Here is a 26,978-nt window from a genome sequence, read left to right as displayed (position 1 = left end):
GAATAAATTATTTTTATCTTAGATTAAAATGTACTGAAATTGAAAGACATTGAATTGCTGCATATGTTGAATAAATGAAGCTTTGAAATAACACATTTTATTACAAAAAAATACTGATAAAAACCTTTGAAGAAATTATGAAAAGTTATACTGCTAACAGGGTGTGTGCCCAGGATCAAATCTTGGACATACACCCTGGTAGCGATTTTGAGGCTATCCTTGGCTACTACCTAGTCTGTGAAATCCATTTGCTAGTATGCACAGTCTACTTACTCCAACCTGTTACAGATTAATGCATTATTGGTGTTCAATATATTCTATGAATGTTATATGTATTATATTGGTGTTCAATATATTATATGGATGTTCTATGCATTTTATGCAGTTTTTCTATGTTTTAGCAGTTTGTATGTAAGTAAATATAATATCTCCAATTAGACTCCAGGTGGTAGATGACTTTCATCAACCGGTGAAATACCACCACTTTGCTTATTGGAGGCTTGAAGTGGTGAAACCCATGTTTAGTCTCTAGAGCAGAGTTTCCGGCATCCCCCTCCCCCCATACTTATCCTTCAACCCATGCACGGTACTATGTACTATAGGTTTTGATACCTTTCGTGTTTGGGGTTTTCATAAAAAAAAAAAAAAAAAAGATTGTTAGATTCCTCTGGATGCTTGTAATAGGAATCGTATCCTTGTAAAAATTTTTGTGAATAAAGAATTTTATTATTATTATTATTATTATTATATTACTGGAAGATGAAATCCTTTGTGGGGATGAGGGAGGGAAACCTTTTAGGTTATATCAGTAAAACAATGATGGTAGCATTTATCAACATAGACATTTACCAACCAGGGTTATAATTTTTGTTATGATACTCAGAAATTGTGCTATATCAAGTTTATTCAATACAAGAGTGTGAAGAAAGTATTCCTTACATTGACTAAAAATTTCTGAACTATGATTGCATTACAGCCACTTCCCGATTAATGTAAGGGCTGCGTTCCATGGAACTCTACGTAAGTTGGATTTTACGTGTCGGAATTTCTCCCATTCTTGTGGACCACTCACAACTGTGCTTGCTGAATTGATTGAGTCGAAAAAGAAATGTTCGACGAACACGTGAATAGAATTATTTATTGTATTTATTCAATATTTTTTATCTCATGTGCAGGAAAAATTAAAAAGAGAGAGGAGATAGGCATAACGTTAGTAAGTTTTTACCTCTTGAGCATCATTGCCAGAATCAATGTCTTCAACTGATAAGTACGCCGCTGCAGAGGTTGATTGCTGTGGAGATATAGAAGGGATCGGCCACTCAACCTTACGAAAGAACATATTAATGGATAACTGGACAGTAACTTTTTTCTTTTCATCGCAGATTTCTTTGTAGCAAGCATATCATTCACCCATCTGTTAACTTTTAAGAATTGTTCGCTGTCAGGATCCATCTTCTCAAACCTCCTCATTGCCGATGCAATTTCACGAAATGCCATTGCCATCTCTCTGGTGATGAAGCATCTCGACTCCTCGTTTGGTTCTTCTTGAGCTTCGTTAGCATTTTCTTCTTTCACTATGACTTCCTGCAAGTCAATAAGTTCTTTGTTAGATACTTCCTTCTCTTCTTCCTCTATTAACTCCTCCATGTCTTTGGCAACAACCTCCAACTGAAGTAGCTGTGCAACCTTTACAATCTTATCTGTAACCTCTTCATATAATTCGTCTTTATCAAACCCTTTGAAGCCTTTTACATGCCATGGGCATATTTTCTTCCATGCATCATTTAAACAACTTTTAGTAATTTCCACCCAAGCCTTGTTAACGTTTAAGGTAAAAAAAAAAGGTAAACTGCAGCCATTATCAACCCGCTGCAGGATGGAAGCCTCCTCAACAATTCATGCTGAGGGAAGGCGGCCGCTGCTGCCGCCGAAAGCTCCTATGTTAGTGGTTCTAGTGATTTTAAACAACTTTTATTGCTTTTAATTTTATATATTTTATTGTATTTTATTCTTGTTATACAACATTTATTTTATTTTGTCTTAATATTTTAATATACAGTTATATGATCAGTACGCATGTATTTTATTTTATTTTATTTTATATTATCATAATAAAGATGTTTTACAGATTCGAGTCAGTATTATTTAGTAGCATTACAGATGAATTACAGAGTTCCTGACTCCAGAGGCCTTTCAATGATTTATTGATGCCCTTAAATGCACAAGGATTTCCAGAATGGTACAAAAGCAGTGATATTAATCTCTAATCTCCTGCTGCATTAGTCACAAGCAAGAGCATATCCCTATCTTTTGAAGCCTTGAAACCTGGCATTGCATTTTCTTTTTTGGCAATGTATGTTCGATCTGACATTTTTTTCTAATACAGAGCAATCTCATCAACGTTAAAAATTTGCTGCCTTGAATAGCCGCCTTCATCAATAATTTTTTCCAACACATCACAAAATTTCTCTGCAGCAGCAGAATCGGCACTGGTGACTTCACCACATACTTTAATGTTTTGGAAACCAGGTGATGCTTGAATCTATTAAACCACCCATTGCTTGCCACGAACTTGGCTTGGGGTTCGCCATACTTATCTTTAATATCTTCATAAATACTTCTCGCTTTTGCTTGAATGGGCATTGGACTCAGGGGCACTTGCTTCTGAATCTGATTTTCCATCCATATTATTAACAGCTGTTCCATCTTCGATATAACACCTGAACACTGTTTTGCGATAACTGTTGATCATAAGTGCATTGATCCTTTAACATGTTCCTTTATACGCACACTGTCTTTTAAAATAGTATTCACTGTTGAAGCAGCAAGACCTAATTCCCTTGCACTATATATGGCAAACGTTTTCCTGTTTCATACTTCTTAATCATTTTCATCTTCATTTCTAAATCAATTTTGTTTCATTCCTGGCACTGCCAGTACTTGCACTTTCCGTTAGACCCTTTCCCTTCATTATTGTAATACGTAAATAGTAATGAAGAGAAGTTTCTGAAAATTTGTTTTTTGTATGATTGAAGATTTCGGTGAAGGGGAACACATTTCACTATAATAATGTAAAGTAAAATCTCGCAGAATTCCAGTTATGGGGATTATTGCAAATGCAATAAGGTCAAGTTTACTACCCGTTTATAATAGATTGCGCTAACAGAAAAGCCCAATAAACCAGAAAGTGCAAATTGTTTTTATTGTTTTTTTGGTTGTGTCCTTCAGAAATGTGTTTAGAAAAATATCACAAAGGTGTTCAAAATTGATTCTTATAACGGGAACATATGATAACTCCGAAAGTGTAGTGCAATTTCCAATTTAAATATGACCTTTTAGAGAGATAAATAGCTTAGTAATATAACAAAATTTTCAACTTCCAAAGACTTGGAATGAATTACAAAAAAAATAAATAAATAATATATGTTATTGGGTTCACATTACGATATTCACAATAACTCCATGTATCCCTACAGATGCAAAATACGCTTCCATATTTTTTTCAGTTTTCACTGGCTGGCAAAACCTTACGTAAAGGACAGTGCAGTGTTGAGTCAGTTTGGTGTGACATAAGCATAGGTAAATCAAAATTGAGAGTAGGAGTGTGCTATAGGCCTAATGACTCTGATGAGTATAATAAGACACTGTACAGGGAAATAGAATGGGCCAGTAAATCAGAGAGTCTTATAATGGGGGATTTTAATTTCCCAGATATTGACTGGAATTTGTGGGTTGGTCACTCACACACTAGCAAGGCTTTTGTGGATTTATTGGATGATTGTTTTCTACACCAGCATGTTCGTGAGGCAACAAGAGGGAGCAATACACTTGATCTGATTATCAGTAGTGATTCTTCATGCATTAGGAATCTGCAGATAAATGAACCACTGGGTGGCAGTGATCACAGTGTGCTGAAGTGGGATTTACTCAAGGAGGTAACTACCATCAGAGGTAAAGGGAAGGGTTTTTGCTTTCGTAAAGGCGACTATGATGGTCTGAGACAGTATTTAAATTCTATACAGTGGGACCAACTGATGATGTTACCAACAGCAAATTCAAAATGGGAAGCATTCAAGGAACTAATCTTGGAAGCTACCAGGCTTTACATACCAACCAAGAAATATTGTTCAAGGTTCAGGCCTAAATGGTTGTCAGATGAACTAATGAGACATATGGCAGAGAAGAAAAATGCATGGGATACATACAAATTAATGGGTGACGTGGAAGCCTATGATAGATATAAGTTGGTCTGTAACCAAGTCACAAAGGAGATTAGGCAGGCAAAGGCAGATTATGAGAAATCCTTGGCAAAGGATGCAAAGAAAAACAGAAAAGAGTTCTTTACCTATTTAAACTCAAGAAGGAAAGGGATGAATCAGATTGGTCCACTGGATGTTGATGGTTCAACAGTTGAGGATCCAGCTCAGGTGGCTAACAATCTAAACGAGTATTTTGCATCTACATTCACACATGAGGAGTTATTCAGGAAGGGGAATGTCGTAGGTGAAGTAAACATTGGCAGTGAGCTAGATGATTTTCTAATAACTGAGAGGAAAGTGGAGGAGAAATTGTTGAGGATAAACATAAAAAAGGCACCCGGGGTGGATGGGATCTATCCAGTTATATTAAAGGAGGCAGCAAAGGAAGTAAGCAAACCCCTAGCCATAATTATGAGAGCTTCTTTGGACTCAGGGGAGGTACCCATGGACTGGAGATGTGCAAATGTAACCCCAATTCACAAAGGAGGATCAAAGGCTGACACAAGTAATTATAGACCTGTTAGTTTAACTTCGCTTCCAGGAAAATTAATGGAGGCACTGGTTAAAGAAGCACTGCAGGATCATCTGGACAAGAATTCAGTTATAGCTCAGACACAGCATGGGTTTGTTAAGGGCAGGTCTTGTCTGACCAATTTGATTGGATACTATGATGTACTCACAAAAGAACTGGATGCAGGGAATAACTTTGATATTATATAGTTGGATCTTAGAAAGGCTTTTGATACTGTTGCGCATGGAAGACTGCTGCACAAATTGGAGAAGTGTGGCATTCGAGGCAAATTGCTGCTATGGATAAAGGGATGGTTGAGTGGCAGAAGACAGAGAGTGGTAATCAATGGACACTGCTCAACGTGGACTAATGTTATTAGTGGAGTTCCTCAGGGTTCAGTGTTGGGTCCATTGTTGTTTTCTGTATTTATAAATGATATTGATGATGGTGTATCAGGCTTAATGTCCAAGTTTGCAGACGATACAAAGGTTGGCAGGGTTGTTAAGGACACTACTGATACTATGCTGCTGCAACAGGATCTGGAAAGGTTGAGCAGATGGGCTGAGAGGTGGCAAATGAAGTTTAACATTGACAAATGTAAAGTACTACATATGGGAAACAGTAACCCCAGATCAACGTATCAACTTTGTGGTACTACGCTGACAGTGGTAGAGAATGAAAACGACCTGGGGGTAATTGTGCAGGCAGATATGAAGTTCTCTGAGCAGTGCAGACGAGCTGCAAGGGTAGCTCATGGTGTCTTGTCAATGATATACAGGAATTTTTCTAGCAGGGACAGGGATGTGATTATTCCCTTGTATAAGGCATTGGTCAGGCCACACCTTGAGTACTGTATACAGGTCTGGAGGCCTCATTTCAAGAAGGATGTAGAGCTGATGGAACGAGTACAGAGAAGGGCAACAAGATTAGTGAATGGAACAAAGGGTTGCTCTTACGAAGAAAGGCTTAAGTTTTGCAAATTACAGAGCCTGGAGACTAGGCATCGCCGAGGTGATCTGATAGAGGTGTACAAGGCTTTGAATGGCTTGAGCATGCTCAATGCCGATGGGATTCTTCCTCTTGCTCAGAATAATCACCTGAGAGGGCATAAATTCAAATTGAGGAAGGACGGATGTCGGATAGATGTGCGGAAATTCGCCTTTAGCCAGCGGGCAGTTGGTTTGTGGAATAGACTTCCATCGCTTGTTGTTGAAGTTGATAGCCTAAACAAATTTAAGGCTCAGCTGGACAGGTATTTCGAACGAATTGAGGGGTGAAATGGGAGTAGTGGTTGTTTTTTTTTTTTTTTTTTTTTTTGGCTGATGCTGAATAAGCTTGCTTTCTTGCATCATATGCCTCTACTAATGCTAATGCTAATGCTAAAGTCGAATTTGTGTAAGTTGGGAAGTTCTGTATTTATATCAGACACCAGTTGTTGTGCTGAAATGGTGCAGCACTTTCTCTGAGCTAAAGGTTCAGTTTGATGATAGAACTGTAAGGATTTTACCATATTTTTTATGTTTGGATGGATATTTAATTTTTATCCAAAAAGCTACATGAGCTAATGGCCAAATTTCTGAAATTTTAAATATTTCTAAATTTTCAGACTATACTTTTTACAACCGATGATGATATATTAGAATCAATTTCACATTTTGACACTTCTTTCTCTGAATATGTGAATACCTCTGTTGTATGCATGGATTATGTTGAACGCCCTTGTACAGCTGATCCCAGTCCAAAGGTAAGTGTTTTAAGTAACAATATTACTTCTTTACTGAGATTTCCTTATTTTTTTATTTATATTTCAAACAAAAATTGTATAAATGTTCTTGAAGTACCACTTTAATCTATGTGCAGGCACATTTTAATTTGTTCTTTGTCAGTTAGAGAATATATATATATATATATATTTTTTTTTTTAAATTAAATAAAATAAAATAAAACATAAGCCAGTAGTATGGCAAAAACTGTAGAGCGAAAATTAACATAAAAGTGACCAAATAAACAAACGAAAGGAAAAGAATAAAAGTAAGACATAAATAATAGCCCAGAAACCCCTATATAATTTCGAACTTTAAATCCAATTGACATGACGTATATAAAATTTAGAATAATGCCAATTACATGTTAATTTAGAAATACACCCCCCCCCCCCCCCCGAGAGGTACCAGTTCCAAAAGACGTGAAATATCACCAAAAAGGGGGGTTAAAGGAACTACTAAAAGATAACAAAATCAGAATAAATTAAAATAAAATAAAATAGACTGACCATTATGCCCCATATCGACAGAGGACCACGAGGCCAATAACGTTTATGGAATCGCTACATTTCAATCGCTATACAAATCGTCGCAATGGTGAAAAGATCGAAGTACCAAATCACCCTTCCTCCCACGATCGATCCTCCAATGCAGAGAATTTGCACGGCGGTGGTCCTTTTGCAGCAAAAAATAAATTATAGAACAGACAGCACTCTAAAGCAGAGCCACACCACTGACATACTGTAAGCTGAATCAGCTTATATAGAAGAAAGGAAAATAGATGGCGGCACAGGCGCTGCTAAATTAGCATATCAACCCATACTACCATTGAATTATATCAAATGTTGCTGAAAGTTAAATTATAATAAATTAAATAAATAGATAATTAAGCATTCATTAGAGGCAGCGACATGCAATTCCTCCATATGAAGCCGAAATATATACTACCATTAGATATTAACAAAAGTTAAATTATAATAATATAAATAAATAATTAATTAAGCATTCATTAGAGGAATTGCGATTCATATGGAGGAATTGCGAGTCGCTGCCTCTAATGAATGCTTAATTAATTCTCCAGTCCGTGGGAACCTTCCCTGAGTCCAAGGATGCTCTCATAATTATGGCTAAGGGTTCGCTTAGTTGCTTTGCCGCCTCCTTTAATATAACTGGATAGATCCCATCCACCCCAGGTGCTTTTCTTATGTTTAACTTCAACAATTTCTCCTCCACTTGGTTTTCAGCTATTACAAAATCATTAAGTATCCTGCTACAATTTGATAACCTTCTGCCATTTTCAAACCTTAATAATTCCTCTTGTGTGAATGTAGATGCAAAATACTCATTCAGTTTGTTTGCTATCTGAGCAGGATCATCAACAGTCGAACCATCGATGTCAAGTGGACCAATCAGATTCATCCCCTTCCCTTTAGAGTTTATATAAGTAAAGAAATCCTTGCTGTTTTTCTTAGCATCTTTTGTCAAGGATTTCTCGTAATCTGCCTTCGCCTGCCGAACCTCCTTTGTGACATGATTACAGATTAACTTATATCTGCCATAGGCTTCTGAGTTGCTTGATAATTTATATGCATCCCATGCATTTTTCTTCTCTGTTACGAGTCTCATTAGTTCATTTGACAACCATTTAGGCCTAAACCTTGAACAATATTTCTTAATAGGTATGAACCTTTTAGTAGCTTCCACGATTAATTCCTTGAATGCTTCCCACTTAGAATTTACTGTTGATAACATCGTCAGTTGATCCCACTGTACAGAATTTAAAAACTGTCGGAGATCACTGTACTCGCCTTTACGGAAGCAAAAACCCTTTCCTTTACCCCTGATGGTAATTAAATCTTTAAGTAAATCCCACGTCAGTACACTGTGATCACTGCCACCTAGTGGTTCTTTTATCTGCAAATTCCTAATACATGAATGATCACTGCTGATAACCAGATCAAGAGTATTACTTTCTCTGGTTGCCTCTCGAACATGCTGCTGCAAAAAACAATCATCCAATAAATCCACAAAAGTCTGACTAGTGTGTGAGTGACCAACCCACAAGTTCCAGTCAATATCTGGGAAGTTAAAATCCCCCATTATAAGACATTCCGATTTACTAGCCCACTCTATTTCTCTGTACAATTGTTCATTGTACTCATTCGAGTCATTAGGCCTATAACACACTCCTACTCTTATTTTTGCTTTCGCAGTGCTTATGTCACACCAAACTGACTCAACATTGCACCGTTCATCTATATCAACTGGATGCACTTCTTTTGATTTTATGTTTTTCTTAATTAACAGCATAACACCTCCTCCCTCCCTATCCTGTCTCCTCTGCCTGCGGCTACTGTTAAAATATTAATGCTTGTATCCACCCAATCTAGCAGTTTTCCAACCCACCTAACACTGCCTCGATAGCATCAGCAAATATTCTTGCACCCTTTCTATTTAAGTGTATCCCATCCCTGTAGAAGCAATCTCTCCTGTTAACAAGTACAGTCCAGGCTGAAAAAAATTCTATCCCTTGAGCCTTGCACAATCTTTCCAGGGCCGAATTGATCGACAAGGCTCTCATCATATACTCCCTCCTATCGTGTCTGGGCAGAATTGCAGACACTTTCAAATTCAACCCTAATTCACGGCTTTTTTTCATCAGTGACCTGTACTTGTTAAGTAATTCTGCCGGTCTCCTACTCTTAATATCATTAGTCCCAACATGTACAACTATATCACCTTTTGTGCCCCTAAAAGATGATATCTGCTCTACAACGTCATCAACCTTTGCCCCTGGCAGACATACCCTGGTCCTGTTCCACCTATCCTTTTTACAAAGGATGTTTCCCATTTCCCTGACCATAGAGTCACCAACAACTACTAGTTCTTGTGGGACCAGCGCATTCTGCCTTGGGGGTTGCCGCTGTGTTGCGTGATGACCAAATGGCATTGATGTGGGCAGCTGAGAGCCTGATGACCCCCTCAATTTAGATCTTTCGAGGGCATCCACCCTGTCCTTCAAACTCTCATATAGGCCCATAATGCTGAGTTGTAGCCTGATTTCCTTACACTCCTTACATCGCGCACACACAAAGACATCCCCCATGGCAATATCATGTTCCGTTCCGGATAGTTCGCAAACATTTCACAAGTTGCACATTTTTTTAGGCTGTGATGCGTTGGAGAATCGCCCCCCTCAGTTCTCCCCCGAGTCACAGCACTCCTGCCACTTTGCGCCCGTTGCCTTGCTGCTCTAGTTTGGGGCATGATATTTTAAATTAAGAAGATCAATAAATTAAATTAATTAAATGTCAATACTACGCTATCTAATAGAAACAGTGAAGCGTATTACTGTTTCTATAATTATACGTTAGAGCTACCTAGCTACCTCAATTAACAATTTGAATTCCCTATCACTATATACAAAAACAATGCCTGCAGATTCGAACGAAATAACGATTTACGTGTATAAAGTATTACGTATATCTACAAAAACTGTTTATATAAATTAAAATAAAAATAACCAGCGTAATTATAACTATAAGACTACGTATTAAGTACAATATAAAATAACAATTTGTAAATAAAAAGCAAACACATCGTTTTTTTCGGAGCCTGTAACTCGCAGCTGTATTTTCTAAAGAGAGTCAGCGCCCTCTCTTTAGAGGGAGGTCTATGTCTGACCAATTTGATTGGATACTATGATGTGGTCACAAAGGAACTGGATGCAAAAAATTATTTTGATATCATGTACTTGGATTTCAGGAAAGCTTTTGATACTGTTGCACATGGAGGACTACTGTACAAATTGGAACGGTATGGCATTAAGGGCAAGTTGCTGCAATGGACAAAGGGATGGTTGAGTGGGAGATGGCAGAGAGTGGTAATAAATGAACACTGCTCTACGTGGACAAATGTTATTAGTTGAGTCCCCCGGGTTCAGTGCTGGGCCCATTGTTGTTTTGTGTATTTATCAATCATATCAATGAAGGTATATCAGGCTTAATGTCCAAGTTTGCAGATCATACAAAGGTTGGCAGGGTTGTTAATGATAGTAAAGGCAGTATGCTACTGCAACAGTATCCAGAAAAGTTAGGCAGATGGGCTGAGAAGTGGCAACTGAAGTTTAACATTGACAAATGCAAACTACTGCATATGGGTAGCAGTAACCAAGAGAAATGTACCAACTGTGTGGTACTACATGCAGGGAAGTGGAGAGTGAAAAACACTAGGGGTAATTGTGCAGTCAGATATGAAGTTCAGTGAGCAGAGCAGGGCATGGAGTTTTGTCAATGATATATAGCAATTTTGCTTGCAGAGACAAGGAGGTGATTATACCTTTGTATAAGGCATTAGTCAGGCCACACCTTGAGTACTGCATACATGTCTGAAGGCCTTATTTTAGGAAGGATGTGGAGATGCTAGAATGAGTACAGAGAAGGGCAACGAGATTAGTGAGAGGAACAAAGGGGTGCTCTTACAAAGAGAAGCTTAAATTCTGCAAGTTGCAGCATCTGGAAACTAGGCACCTGCTAGGTGATCTGATTGAGGTGTACAAAGCCTTGAATGGTTTTAGCAGGCTAATTGCTGATGGCTTGCTCAGATTAAGATCCTTAGGGGGCATAAAATCAAATTGAGGAAAGACAGTTGTAGAATAGATGTGCAGGAGTTTGCCTTTAGCCAGCGGGTAGTTGATTGATGGAACACACTTCCATCTGTTGTGGAAGTTGATAGCTTAAATAAATTTAAGACAGAACTAGACAAACATTTGGAGTTACTGAATGGGTGAAATGGGAAGTTTTTTTTTTTTGGCTGATGCTCTATGAGCTTGCTTTCTTGCATCATATGCCTTAACTAATACTAACTTTGTGTAGTTTTCACCACACTCTCTGCCTGCCATCAGTGCTAAACAAAGTGTATCATGATTCGTCTGACCACATGACTTTCTTCCACTCTCCAATCACGAAGTTTTTGGCACCACTTCAAGTGAATTTTTCTGTTTTTCTCTGAAACAAATGGCTACTGAATAGGTGGGTAACTGCCAATACCCAGTTTCTTCAATTCCTTGCACATGGTACAGGTTGAAATGGAGCATTTCTGGTCTTGGTTGAATTCAAATGTTATTTGCTGCACATTATATGTCCTATTTTTTCCCTACAGTTCTCCTTAGAGTATGATGGCTTTGCTCTTGAAATATTGTTTTTCTGCCACATTTATCCCTCTGAAATAGAAAGAACCACTTGCTTTCTACTAATTAAAAACCTTTGAGATGGATCCTTTTGAGAAACCAGTTATGTCTTTTGTTTCTTGAATTGTGGCTCCTGCTGATCTTGCATCTGTGAGGAGACCTATTTCAAATCTGATAGATCGTGCATTTTCTCCATTCTGGTTTCAGGTTATTGCAGCCAAACATCCTGTTTAGTCTTTTATATTCAATGATGCAACACGTCATCAGCCCACATCACAGCTTTCTTTACATCTGTTTGCATTTCTTCTGTCTGTGACTGTCTTAATACAAAGGTTCGTATTTTTTTTGCCAAGCATGTGTAGCTTTATATGGTGTGGAAACATATAAAATGTAATTTTGTCTAAATAATATTGGCTTGCTAGCTAGGTGGTCAAGCATGAGGATACATTTGTATTTGCATTTTAGTTGACAGTGGTTCAAGCCTGCATGAATTAAATATGATGATGTTCATGTATTCTCTCTCTCTCTCTCTCTCTCTCTCTCTCTCTCTCTCTCTCTCTCTCTCTCTCTCTCTCTTGTAAACTCCTCTAACACTGTGTGACCATCTCAGAGTATAAGCAGAAACTTTATTTTTAGCAATAGAGGATTGATTTTGATGTCTCCTCAAGGGAGGACTGTTGACCCTTTATGCCAGTATACACCTGATGGATTCGAAGTATCCATCTGAGATAAGGTTAATATTAATAAACAAAATTGTAAAAGTCAAATAAATTACAGGGCTTGTGAGGCTGTTTCTTCCAAAGCTCATACGAGCTCTTTATGCTTCTGTCAGACAGCCTTATTAATGCTTATTACAATTGTACCATTGTAATACAACAAATACCATTGTTGTTGTATTTGGGGGTTTTGGCACAAGGGCCTCTTGGTCCATATTGTGCCTGTTCATGATTTACTTATGACTAATTGTACATGTTATTAAGATCAGTGACAAGTATACAAATTTATGCATTTCAAATAGAAGTCTTTGAGATTAACATTGAAATTGTCACAAAGAGGTAAGAATTGAGTCCAGGGAAGTTCAGGAGGAGCAGTGTCTTGGATATTCTGGAAGTTAATGTCCCAACTGAGCATGAACTCTTGCAACCAAAGCCATGCAGGATGATTTTCATTAGGTTTATTGTGGTATAGCATGGTATATTGAGGGTCAAACAGATACTGCCAGCTGCGGTGGGATGTAATACTTTTAATCTTTGCTGTATAGTTACACAACAAGAATTTTTGCCTGATATGTTTGGGGGGGGGGGGTTCATTTGCTTCAATATACACAATGTGGACTGGAGATGTTCTGAAGGCCCCCACCACTATCCTAAAGGCACAATACTGGATGATGTTCAGATGTAATAGAGAACTTTTCCTAGTGGAGTCGTAGACAGGTGATCCATAATCCAAGTGTGACCTTATTAAGGTTCTATAGAGATGTAAGAGGGAGCTCTATCAGCACTCCAGGGCATAGTGGCGACTGCTTTTAGGATGTTCAGTTTTTAAGGCAAGTTGTCTCAAGATAAGCTACATGAGTAGCAAAATTAAGTTTATTATCTAAGGCGCATTTAGGGCTAGAGCCTCAAGCTGCGAACAAATTTAGACTATGTATAACCTAAAACGATGCCACCTTAAAAATTTTCTGTTTATTCAGAAATGGCTGTGTATTATGATGCTAAGCACTTTATATACATAGTTTATTATCTAAATATAACCCAGTAGACAGAAATTGTTTATAAGGAATCATGCTGTTTTTTAAATATATTTCTGGATAAGGATGCAGTTTGTAGTTTTTACAGAAATTAATTACAGTGGATTTATTTTCTGCTAGGGAATAACCATTCCATAGTGTCCATGATTCTATTTCAGCCATGGAAATTTGAAGTTGCCTTTCAATGTTATTCATAGTTTGGGATTGACAGGAGATACTGAGGTCATCAGCAAACATGTACAATTCTACCGTATTTGGTACATTCCGTATATCGTGTGTAATTCTTATTGCAAATAATGTTGCACTGAGAATGGAACTCTGCGATATGCCCTCCTCTTGTTCATATAATTTGGATAAATTGTTCATGTATGTAACCTGAAATGTTCTGTGCCATAGGAAGTTTTGTATAAATTAGGGTAACTGACCTCTGAAGCCAAAAGAATGACAATCGTGAGGTACACCATGTCACCAGGTGGTATCAAAGGCTTTCTTGGAATCTAGATTAATCATGACCAGATGTTGTCCCCTTATGAAGGCATTACGTGTGTTTTCTTTTACTTTTATCATCACATCTAACATAGACCAATTCTTTCAAAACCTATACTGGTTGCTGTTTAACAAGTTATTAAACAGCAACCAGTACATTTTTCCCAGGAATTTGCCTAAACGGCTAGTCAGATTAATCAGTCTGTAGTTATATGGAAAGATATGATCCTTTCCTGGCTTTGGGAAGGCTGGAACAATTGAGTGATGGCAGGAGTTTGAGTAAGTATTTTCTATAAATACTCAATTGTAATATTTTAACAATGTTCGTTTTTCTCTGTTGTTTAGTTGTTTTAATATTATATAGTAAATTCCATCTGGACCAGCATCACTACTGGATGTTTTATTGAGAGACAAAAGTTCTGTTAAAGTGAATGGTTGGTTGTATGGGTGTGAAGCTATCATAGAGAAAAATTGATCTTATGCTATTCTGCTGATTCTATAATTTGCTGAAAGATTGGGTTGTAAGTGGATACTGCTGATATACTGGCAAAAGATTTGGCTAAGTCATTTGCTATGTCTCCCAGAGAGGATAACTCCTTTCCTGGGAAGGAAAGGAGTTATCCTCTCCTTTAACTTTAAACTGGGGACTGCACATATTTGTCATTAAGTGTTTATATTTTCCTCCAGATGAGTCTGCTGTCCATGTCTTTGTTTATACTTGAGGAAAAGCTAATCCAGGCATCCTTTTTCGCTTTTCTTCTTATTTGTTTCACAAATTTCCCCATAAGCTCTGCTTTTTCCTATTTAATGTACGTACAGTCCTGATTCAACCAGTAATTTCTGTGTTATGTTTTATTTATTTTAGTGTATTTGAAAGGTGCATTTGAAAAGTTCATGCTATGAGTATGAAGGGTTTATGTGAGGAGCCTGGTAACATGTTACTTTTCAACATAGTCCCTTTGGAGGCAATGCATCCACTGCAGCAATAATATCACTACTGATTGGAAAATTGATGCCAGTCAGGAAATTTTTAAATTAGGAAGTCGGCGAAACTCCAATGGTGCAAATTTCCTTGCAAGGAAATTTGCTGGATCTGCTTAAAGATGATGCAGGTGTTCACTTGACTTGGCAACTCTTATGCATTTTTGATCTGCTGTTAACAACTTTAGAACGCATCATGCTGAAACCTTTTTTTCATATTGAGAGCCTCTTTTTATGTGTTACATTAAATATGTTCACATGAGATGCCCAAGATGTGATGCTGGCAGTGTACCAAACTACCATTTGTTCATTATTATCATTAGTATAGGCATGAGATACAAGAAAGCAAGCTTATGCACTGAGAATGGAACTCTGCGATATGCCCTCCTCTTGTTCATATAATTTGGATAAATTGTTCATGTATGTAACCTGAAATGTTCTGTGCCATAGGAAGTTTTGTATAAATTAGGGTAACTGACCTCTGAAGCCAAAAGAATGACAATCGTGAGGTACACCATGTCACCAGGTGGTATCAAAGGCTTTCTTGGAATCTAGATTAATCATGACCAGATGTTGTCCCCTTATGAAGGCATTACGTGTGTTTTCTTTTACTTTTATCATCACATCTAACATAGACCAATTCTTTCAAAACCTATACTGGTTGGACCAGTATATAAACCTATATGTTGGACCAGCATCACACAATCATGCTGAAACCTTTTTTTCATATTGAGAGCCTCTTTTTATGTGTTACATTAAATATGTTCACATGAGATGCCCAAGATGTGATGCTGGCAGTGTACCAAACTACCATTTGTTCATTATTATCATTAGTATAGGCATGAGATACAAGAAAGCAAGCTTATGCACTGAGAATGGAACTCTGCGATATGCCCTCCTCTTGTTCATATAATTTGGATAAATTGTTCATGTATGTAACCTGAAATGTTCTGTGCCATAGGAAGTTTTGTATAAATTAGGGTAACTGACCTCTGAAGCCAAAAGAATGACAATCGTGAGGTACACCATGTCACCAGGTGGTATCAAAGGCTTTCTTGGAATCTAGATTAATCATGACCAGATGTTGTCCCCTTATGAAGGCATTACGTGTGTTTTCTTTTACTTTTATCATCACATCTAACATAGACCAATTCTTTCAAAACCTATACTGGTTGCTGTTTAACAAGTTATTAAACAGCAACCAGTACATTTTTCCCAGGAATTTGCCTAAACGGCTAGTCAGATTAATCAGTCTGTAGTTATATGGAAAGATATGATCCTTTCCTGGCTTTGGGAAGGCTGGAACAATTGAGTGATGGCAGGAGTTTGAGTAAGTATTTTCTATAAATACTCAATTGTAATATTTTAACAATGTTCGTTTTTCTCTGTTGTTTAGTTGTTTTAATATTATATAGTAAATTCCATCTGGACCAGCATCACTACTGGATGTTTTATTGAGAGACAAAAGTTCTGTTAAAGTGAATGGTTGGTTGTATGGGTGTGAAGCTATCATAGAGAAAAATTGATCTTATGCTATTCTGCTGATTCTATAATTTGCTGAAAGATTGGGTTGTAAGTGGATACTGCTGATATACTGGCAAAAGATTTGGCTAAGTCATTTGCTATGTCTCCCAGAGAGGATAACTCCTTTCCTGGGAAGGAAAGGAGTTATCCTCTCCTTTAACTTTAAACTGGGGACTGCACATATTTGTCATTAAGTGTTTATATTTTCCTCCAGATGAGTCTGCTGTCCATGTCCTTGTTTATACTTGAGGAAAAGCTAATCCAGGCATCCTTTTTCGCTTTTCTTCTTATTTGTTTCACAAATTTCCCCATAAGCTCTGCTTTTTCCTATTTAATGTACGTACAGTCCTGATTCAACCAGTAATTTCTGTGTTATGTTTTATTTATTTTAGTGTATTTGAAAGGTGCATTTGAAAAGTTCATGCTATGAGTATGAAGGGTTTATGTGAGGAGCCTGGTAACATGTTACTTTTCAACATAGTCCCTTTGGAGGCAATGCATCCACTGCAGCAATAATATCACTACTGATTGGAAAATTGATGCCAGTCAGGAAATTTTTAAATTAGGAAGTCGGCGAAACTCCAATGGTGCAAATTTCCTTGCAAGGAAATTTGCTGGATCTGCTTAAAGATGATGCAGGTGTTCACTTGACTTGGCAACTCTTATGCATTTTTGATCTGCTGTTAACAACTTTAGAACGCATCATGCTGAAACCTTTTTTTCATATTGAGAGCCTCTTTTTATGTGTTACATTAAATATGTTCACATGAGATGCCCAAGATGTGATGCTGGCAGTGTACCAAACTACCATTTGTTCATTATTATCATTAGTATAGGCATGAGATACAAGAAAGCAAGCTTATGCAGCATCAGCAAAAAAAAAACAAAAAAACTCCCATTTTACCCCTCCATTCATTCCAAACGCACTGTCCAGCTCGGCCTTAAATTTATTTAGGCTATCAACTTCTACAACAAAAGATGGAATTCTGTTTCACCAATCAACCACTCGCTGGCTAAAGGCAAATTTCTGCACATCTATTCTACAACTGTCTTTCCTCAATTTGAATCTATGCCAATTCAGGTTCCCATCAGCATTCAGCTTGCTCAACCTAATCAAGGCCTTATACACCTCAATCAGATAACCTCGCAGGTGCCTACTCTCCAGGTGCTGAAATTTGCAGAACTCTCTTGGTAAGAGCACCAATTTGTTCCCCTCACCAATCTTGTTGCCCTTCTTTGTACTCGTTCTAGCAACTCTACATCTTTCCTAAAATGAGGCCTCCAGACCTATACACAGTACTCTAGGTGTGGGCTCACTATTGTCTTGTACAAAGGTATAATCACCTCCCTGTCCCTGCTAGCAAAATTCCTATATATCATTGACAAGACTCCGTGACCTGCCCTGGCACCAGTCTGCACTGCTCAGTGAACTTCATATCTGACTGCACAATTACCCCAGTCTTTTTCACTCTCTACTTCCCTGCATGTAGTACCATACAGTTGGCACGTTTCTCTTGGGTTACTGCTACCCATATGCAGTACTTTGCATTTGTCAATGTTGAACTTCAGTTGCGACTTCTCAGCCCATCTGCCTAACTTTTCTGGATCCTGTTGCAGTAGCATACTGTCTTTACTATGATTAATAACCCTGTCAACCTTTGTATGATCTGCAAACTTGGACATTAAGCCTGATATACCTTCATTGATATGATTGATAAATACACAAAACAACAATGGGCCCAACACCGAACCCTAATAACATTTGTCCACGTAGAGCAGTGTTCATTTATTACCACTCTCTGCCATCTCCCACTCAACCATCCCTTTGTCCATTGCAGCAACTTGCCCTTAATGCCATACCGTTCCAATTTGTACAGTAGTCCTCCATGTGCAACAGTATCAAAAGCTTTCCTGAAATCCAAGTATGTGATATCAAAATTATTTTTTGCATCCAGTTTCTTTGTGACCACATCATAGTATCCAATCAAATTGGTCAGACAAGACCTCCCTTTAACAAACCCATGCTGTGTCTTAACTATTACTGCAGTCTTGTCTAGATGATCCTGCAATGCTTCTCTAACCAGTGACTCCTTTCTTTTCCCCGGAACACAAGTTAAACTAACAGGTCTATAGTTAGTTGTGTCACCTTTTGTGAATCCCCTTTGTGAATTGGTGATACATTTGCACACCTCCAGTCCATGGGGACCTCCCCTGAGTCCAAGATTACTCTCATAATTATGGCTAAGGATTTGCTTACTTCCTTTGCTGCCTCCTTCAATACAACTGATAGATTCCATCTGCCCCAGGTACCTTTTTATGTTTAACTTCAACAATTTCTCCTCTACTTTGCTCTCTGTTATTACAAAACTATTTAGCTGCGTGTTAGAGTTTGATAAACGTCTGGCATTTCCCCCTTATTGAATAACTCCTCATGTGTGAATGTAGATGCAAAACACTCTTTTAGTTTATAAGCTAACAGAGCATGATTATCAATAGTCAACCCATCTATGTTAACTGGTCCAATCTGATTCATCCCTTTCCTTCTAGAGTTTACATAAGTAAAGAATTCTTTACATCCTTTGCCAAAAATTTCTCGTGATCTGCCTTTGCCTGCCCAACCTGCTTTGTAACTTGATTACAGACAAGCTTATGTCAACCATAGGCTTCTGTGTCACCTGATACTTTATATGCATTCCATACATTTTTCTTCTCTGCCACGAGCCTCATTAATTCATCTGTCATCCATTTAGGCCTGAACCTTGAACAGTATTTCTTAGTTGGAATGAAAAGCCTACTAGCCTCCAAGATTAAGTCCTTGAAGGCTTTCCATTTAGAATTCAAAGTTGGTAACATCATCAGTTGATCCCACTGTACAGAATTAGAATCTGTCTGAGACCCCTGTAGTCACCTTTACGAAAGCAAAAGCCCTTCCCTTTAGCCTTGATGGTAGTTACATCTTTAAGTAATTCCCATGTCAGTGCATTTTGGTCAGTGTCACTCAATGGTTCCTTTATCTGCAAATTCTTAATGCATGAATAATCACTGCTGATAATCAGATCAAGAGGATTGCCTCTCGAACATGCTGCTGTAGAAAACAGTCATCCAATAAATCCAAAAAAGTCTTGCTACTGTGCGAGTGACCAATCCACGAGTTCCAATCAATATCTGCAAAGTTAAAATCCCCCATTATAAGACATTCTGATTTACTGGCTCACTCTATTTCTCTGCACAAATGCTCATTATACTCATCAGATTCCTTAGGCCTATAACACACGCCTACTCTCATTTTTCCTTTCTCAGTGCTTATGTCACACCAAACAAACTCAACATTGCATTGTCCACCAACATCAATTGGACGCACTTCCTTAGATTTTGTGTTTCTTAACTAACAGCATAACCCCTCCTCCCTTCCTGTCCTGTCTATCTTTTCTGTACACATTGTACTCCCCAAATTCCAATTCTGCACTGCTTATATCTGTGTGACACTACGTCTCTGATATCCCAACAATATCTGCCTTTGATGTCTTGACTAGCAATGCAAGCTCATCAAATTTACTAACTATACTCCTAGCATTGGTGTACATGCAAATATACATGCACCTGTTTCTCCTCTTAGTTACTCTAACACAGCCCATGTATTTATATGTTCCACTATGACTCCCAACAGTCCTGGAATTCTCCATTGTCTTGCTTTCCATGCTGCTGCTCATTCCACTTGCAGCAGTGCAAGAATCACTTTTGCCTCTACCTGCGGCCACTGTTAGCCTTTTAGTCTGTGTATCCACCCCAAGCTAGCAGTTTTCCGACCCACCTAACACTGCCTTGATAGCATCAGCAGATATTCTTGCTACCTTTCTATTTAAGTGTACCCCAATGTACACTTAAATATATTTCAAAGTATTTGGTGATAAGCGATCTGGTGATCACTTATCACCAGATTATGCACACTGTTAACAACTTCTGGAGTGATAGACATTGGTGGTCTTCTAGGCTTTCCCTGTCTTGTTTAGATTCTGATGCCCACTTGACAATTCTTTTTGAATTAGACATCTGTTAACAAATGGCAGGACCCAAATTCAGCCTTTGCATTTAATTGTAGATATTTTAAGTTATCTGTACTAAAATGCATAATAAATCAATATTATTAGTCAGAGAATGGTAGCAACTTTTTAATATATTACAATTTGAATAATCCAACATGAAATTATCAAGGATATATCATGTTTGCTAATTAATTATAGAATGGTCGCAACTTTGAGATATACTACAATTCGAATAATCCAACATGAAATTATCAAGGACGTAACATGTGTTTGCTAATTAATTATAGAAATAAAAATACTTATAAAAGAACCTAAAGACCAGACTAATGTAGTCATGCCATTAGTTTGACACGAGTGTTTGAATACTATATCTGCTTATAATATAGGAATTAATGTATTAAGCTAATAAAGGAGTAAACTTTTATATAAGTTAAGAACTGAGCAATTAATACAATGTGCCATGTCGACTCATTGCATTTTGCTTTTGCACTGCAGGTGAAAAATTAATTAGACAAAAATAATAAAAAATAATTTATATACATGATAATGCCAAGTATTGCTAGAATAGACTGATTGGCTCACTATCAAGAGCTTGCACCATTCAGTATACTTAAACCATAATTAGTTGTAGATTTTGTAGAGTTTCTGCTTGCATTTTACCAGTTTTAGTTAGGCCTCTTGAATTAGTTATAAATGTAAATGTACTTTATTTACTGTCTTTTACATTACTTTTTTTTAATATGTTATAATGATTTTGTGTAATGACAGGATGAAAGACCATTTACTTCTGCTTCCATACACTCAGTAGAATGTAGACCTGTTTCTAAACTATCTGTAGAATCCTGGAATAGTAGGTCAGAAATGGAAAACATGGTTGGGAATTGTAAGTATCCACCTGCAGTATTTTTATTTATAAGTAGTGTTGTCACTTTTTGTCTAGGGCTTATTTATTTTATTTTTAAACTGTGACATTACTAATGCAATTTCATCATTAGTGCATAGTTGAATTTTTAAGACCAACTGAATTTGATATGTTAGGCATCATTATTATAACATCTCATATAGCCAAATCCTTTGCAATAAATTGCAATGGATTGCCTTCCTCTTATACATTGAACAAGTAACTGTTCCCCATTAGAAAAGTTTGCTAGTAGTTATTCTGATTTGAGTTACCACCACCCTGATATCATTGCTTTAAAGCTGTTTGGCCTCTCATTAGTGGTTTAGGTATACAGAGGTGTGAAAGCTGATAACCCAATTTTGACTTAGTTGCACAATATGAGAGATGCTAAATGCACAATATGAGAGATGCTAAATGCACAATATGAGAGAAGCTAAATGCACAATATTAGCATTAGTAGAGGCATATGATGCAAGAAAGGAAGCTTATGCAGCATCAGCCAAGAAAAAAAAAAAAAAAAAAAAAACATGTTCCCATTTCACCCGTCCGTTCGTTCCAAGTACCTGTCCAGCTCAGCCTTAAATTTATTTAGGCTATCAACTTCCACAACAAAGGATGGAAGTCTGTTCCATCAACCAACCACCTGTTGATATCTGCTCTACAATGTCATCAACCTTTGCCCCTGGCAGACATACCCTGGTCCTGAGAATAGAGTCACCAACAACTACTAGTTCCTGTTGGACCAGTGCATTCTGCCTTGGGGGTTGCCGCTGTGTTGCGTGATGATCAAGTGCAGACTCTGGCATTGATGTGGGCAGCTGAGAGCTTGATGGGCCTCTCAATTTAGATCCTTTGAGGGCATCCACCCTGTCCTTCAAGCTCTCATAAAGGTCCATAACAATGCTTAATTGTCGCCTCATTTCCTCACACTCCTTACATCGTGCGCACACAAAGACATCCCCCTCGGCAATATCATGTCCTGTACCTGATTGCTCCACAAACATCAAGTAAGCAGTGCATTTTAAAAGGCTGTGATTCAGAGGGCAACTGCCCCCCTCAGTTCTCCCCTGAGCCACAGCACTCCATTTAGCTTGAGCCGTTTGCATTGCTGTTCTGGTCTGAGTCATGATTCCGATTCAATTTCAATAAAATTTCAATTTCAGTACAAAATTTTTTAACCCTAAACTTGTATCTCAACGCAGTTGTAACACTATGTATCTATATATATTTTTTAAGTGTCAAGTATTATCTTCGAGTTTCTTTATATAAGTTCCCTATCAAGTTATGTATTAATTAATTATGTTATGTTCGTAAAATCTAAGTCGTTATATGTATTTAATTAAAAGTACAATTTAATTGACAATGAAGTTCCACAAGATTAATAAATTTACTGATTAATTGATAATATACTATACTATACTATACTAAGTAAGCTAACACTATCTAGTTCGGGATATAACGTATCATATAACAATGGCGGCAAGTTACGAACAGTAAATCTACGGACACTTAAATATTAGTTAACTTCCAAAATCTCGCTGTCTCAATTCAGGATAAATTAAGGATCTTGCCTAGGTCTATAAGCTACTTACAGAAAGAATTTAATACAACAATTGGTCAATGAAGCGGCTAACTATAGCTAAAAACTTCCGGTTCGCTGCCTCTGCAAAATTTGTAAAACACGTGGATTGGATACCCTTACAGATACTAAGTAATAACTTACAAAAATCTCTATCTATGTTAAAATTTAAACTAAGTATCGTAACTAGGAATATAGAGCTACTCTAGAAAATAAGTTAATATGCCAATCCAAGCCAATTTAAGTTAATAAAACAGAAAAAACTTCTCTGTGTTCCTCAGCCGTAAAAACTTTGCCTGCACAAAGCTACTCTCGTCCTGCTTGTCAGAATAATAAAATTTTAGGGCAGAAAGCCTCAAACTGTGAAAAATTCAAACTATGGCAATTGTTAATACAATTGTATATCATTACTGTATAGTTGCATTTTTAAGACAAACAGAACTATGCAGTAATGATGAAATTGCACTAACAATGTCATAGTTTGAATTTTTCATATTTTGAGGTTTTCTGCCCTAAAATTTTATTAGTTGTGTTTTTAATTAAATAATTCAAAGGAAACACTATAAGAAAACTTTTGGATTGCAGTTCAAGTGTCTATTTGAAAGTGAAATGGTTATTAACAGGATGTTAATAACCATTGCACAATCTTTTGGGGAGAGTAAAAAAAAAAAAAAAAATTTAAGTAGGCACTTTTTAATGCTGTTCTTTATTTTGGCATTTATTGAATACAAGAGCAAAAAATATATTTAGGAATAGTCAGTAGGTCTTATATATATATATATATATATATATATATATATATATATCCAATTGCTTTATTTTCAACACAGTGTTGGCAATGATAGGTTTCAGGACTCTAGTTGAAAATTAATGCATGAATAGGCATATGCTGCATTTTGTATACACCAACATAGAGAGATCTGATTTTTTTTTTACAGCTATACTCCATAAAATAATGTGATGACATTCAAAAATGAAGATGATGTGGGGTAAATATTAAAATTCATACTGATGTAATTTTAATTTTTAAGTTTATTTTTGTCTTGGGGTCCCATTAAACACATTTCAAGAAAAGCCAATAGCTCAGGAATAACTCAATACATTTGACAGTTATGTATTGTCAAGTTTCACAGAACCCAACTTGCAGCCTCTTTAGACATGTATTTTTCAGTGCTGCCATTTGATATGTGCACCTCTTAGAAATCTCTGAAACCTTTATGTCAGTCACTTGTGATTAATTTCCTACAGCACTAGCAGTAGCTGCTCCAGCATTGACAGCATTAGATTATTTTCCACATCTTACTCCACTAGTAACATTAGTCCATAAAGAGCAATGTCCATTGATTACCAGTCTCTGTGTTCTCCCACTCAACCATCCCTTTATCCATAGCAGCACCGGGGTTCAAGCCCGTGACTGCTGAATACGGTGCTGTTTCTTGTATTCTGTCTATCTTGTTAACTCCTCTGACTGTTTGGTCGTCCCGAAGTATAAACTTGCCCCTAATGCCATAGTACTCCAATTTGTACAACAGTATCAAAAGCTTTTCTGATATAAAAATTATTTTTGCATCCAGTTCTTTATAGTAACTGATCAAATTAACCAAACAAGATTTCACCTTAACAAACCATGCTGTATTTGAAGTATAACTGCAGCCTTGTCTAGATGGTTCTGCTTTACTTCTTTTGCCAGTGACTCCATTATTTTCCCTGGAACAGATGTTAAACTAATAGGTTTGTAACTGTGTGTCATCCTTTGATCTCTCCTTTGTGAATTGGGAATACATTTCCACGTCTCCAGTCCATGGGGACCTCCCCCGAATCCAAGGATATTCTCATAATTATGGCTAAGGTTTGCTTACCTCCTTCACTATCTCCTTTAATATAACTGGATAGTTCCCATACACCCCAGGGGCCTCTCTTATGTTTAACTTCAACAATTTCTCTTCCACTTTCCTCTCAATTATTACAAAATCATTTAGCTCCCTGTTAGAGCAGGATAAACTTCTGGCATCCCCTTCCCTAAAGAATTCTTCATGTGTGAATGTAGATGCAAAATACTCATTCAATTTGTCAGCAACCTGAGCAGGATCATCAACAGTTGAATCATCAATATCAAGTGGACCAATTTGATTCATCCCTTCCTTCTTAGAGTTTACATAAGTAAAGAAGTCGTCTTTACTGTGTTTCTTTGCATCCTTTGCCAAAGATTTATTGTAATATGCCTTCGCTTGCCTGACCTCCTTTGTGACTTGATTACGGACTAGTTTATATCTACCTTAGGCTTCTGTGTTACCCGATAATTTATATGCATCCCATGCACTTATCTTCTCTGCCACAAGTTTCATCAGTTCGTGTGACATCCATTCAGGCCTATACCTTGAAGAGTATTTCTTAGTTTGTATGAAAAGCCCAGTAGCTTTTGTGATTAATTCTTTGCACACTTCCCTTTTTTGAATTTGCTGATGGTAACATCATCAGTTGGTCCCATTGTATAGAATTTAAAAACTGTTGGAGACCACTGTAGTAACCTTTACAAAACCAAAAACTCCTCCCTTTACCCTTGATAGTAGTTTCATCTTTAAGTAAATCCCAAATCAATACACTGTGATCACTGCCACTTAGTGGTACTTCTATTTGCAGTTTCCTAATGCATGAATAACCACTGTTGATAACAGTCATCCAATAAATCCACAAAAGCCTTACTAGTGTGCGAGTGACCAATGCTCAAGTTCCAGTCAATATCTGGAAAGTTAAAATTCCCCATTATAAGACATTCTGATTTAATGGCCCAATCTATTTCTCTATACAGCTACTTGTTTTACTCATTAGAGTCATATCACACCAAACTGGCTGAACATTGCACATGGCCACCCATGTCTGGATGCACTGCCCTAGATTTTATGTGCTTCTTAACTAAGAGCATAAACTCCACCCCTTCTGTCTGTCCTTTCATAACACCCCCCCTCTCCCTGATCTTTCTGTATACATTGTACCCCCCATATTCAAATTCTGCATCTCTTATATCTGAGTGACACCACATCTCTGAAATCCCAACGATATCTGCATTTGATGTCTTCACCAGCAATTCAAATTCATCAAATTTATTTACTGTACTATTTACTATACATTGGTATACGTGTAAGTATATATGCATCTGCCTTACTCTTATTTACCCTAACACAGCTCATGCATTTACTTGTTTCATAATGACTCCCAGCAGTTCTTGAAATCCCCTGCACTTTGATTTCAAGACTGTTGCTAATTCCAATAGAAGCAGTGCAAGAATCACATTCACCTCTACCTTCAGCTATTGTTAATGTATTAGTCTATATTCCCACCCCGTGCTGAGTTTTCTGACCCACCTAACAGTGCCTCGATAGCATCAGCAAAAATATTCTTGCACCCTTTCTAGTTAAGCGTATCACATCCCTGTAGAAGCAGTCTGTCCTGTTAACAAGCACAGACCACGCTGAGAAAATTCTAACCCATGAGCCTTGCGCAATATCTCCAGAGTCAAATTGATTTATAAAGCTCTTATCATATACTCCCTCCTGTCGTGTCTTGCAGAATTCCAGACACTTTCAAATTTAACCCAACTCATGACTTTTTCTTCAACTTCGCCTGCCCTGTACTTTGTAAAGTAAGTATGTAGATCTTCTACTCTTAATGTCATTAGCACCAATGTGTATAACAATATCACCTTTTATGCCCTTAAAAGATGCTCTACATCATCAACTTTTGCCTCTGGCATACATACCCTGCTCCTATTCCACCTATCCTTTTTGCACAATGTATTTCCCGTTTCTCTGACGATAGAATCACCAACAACAACTATCTGCTGTGGGACCAGTACATTCTTTGGGGTTGCATCTGTGCTGCCTGGCGATCAAGTGCAAGATCCAGTGTTGACGTGGGCACCTGAGAGCTTGATGGGCCCCCAATGTAATTCCTTTGAGGGCATCTACCCTGTTCTTCAAGCTGTCATAAAGGCCA

At 37.4% G+C, this 26,978-nt stretch overlaps 1 protein-coding gene across 3 annotated transcripts in view; it reads left to right on the top strand.

Moving 5' to 3' along the window:
* Nucleotides 1-26,978, top strand: part of LOC150086434 (katanin-interacting protein-like) — a 351,533-nt gene that overhangs the window by 265,109 nt on the left and 59,446 nt on the right. For all 3 annotated transcript variants that reach the window (XM_090372573.1, XM_090372572.1, XM_090372571.1), the window contains 2 exons: nucleotides 6,377-6,514; nucleotides 21,274-21,388. In XM_090372573.1, coding sequence (XP_090228699.1) covers nucleotides 6,377-6,514; nucleotides 21,274-21,388 — 253 coding nt within the window. The remainder of the gene's footprint in view (nucleotides 1-6,376; nucleotides 6,515-21,273; nucleotides 21,389-26,978) is intronic.

This window comes from Mastigoproctus giganteus, chromosome 4, assembly GCF_048544385.1.
Source record: "Mastigoproctus giganteus isolate SK-2022 chromosome 4, ASM4854438v1, whole genome shotgun sequence".
Classification (NCBI taxonomy): Eukaryota; Metazoa; Arthropoda; class Arachnida; order Uropygi; family Thelyphonidae; genus Mastigoproctus; species Mastigoproctus giganteus.
The sequence above is the reverse complement of the archived record's forward strand: the minus strand, read 5'-3'. Positions and strand labels throughout refer to the sequence as shown.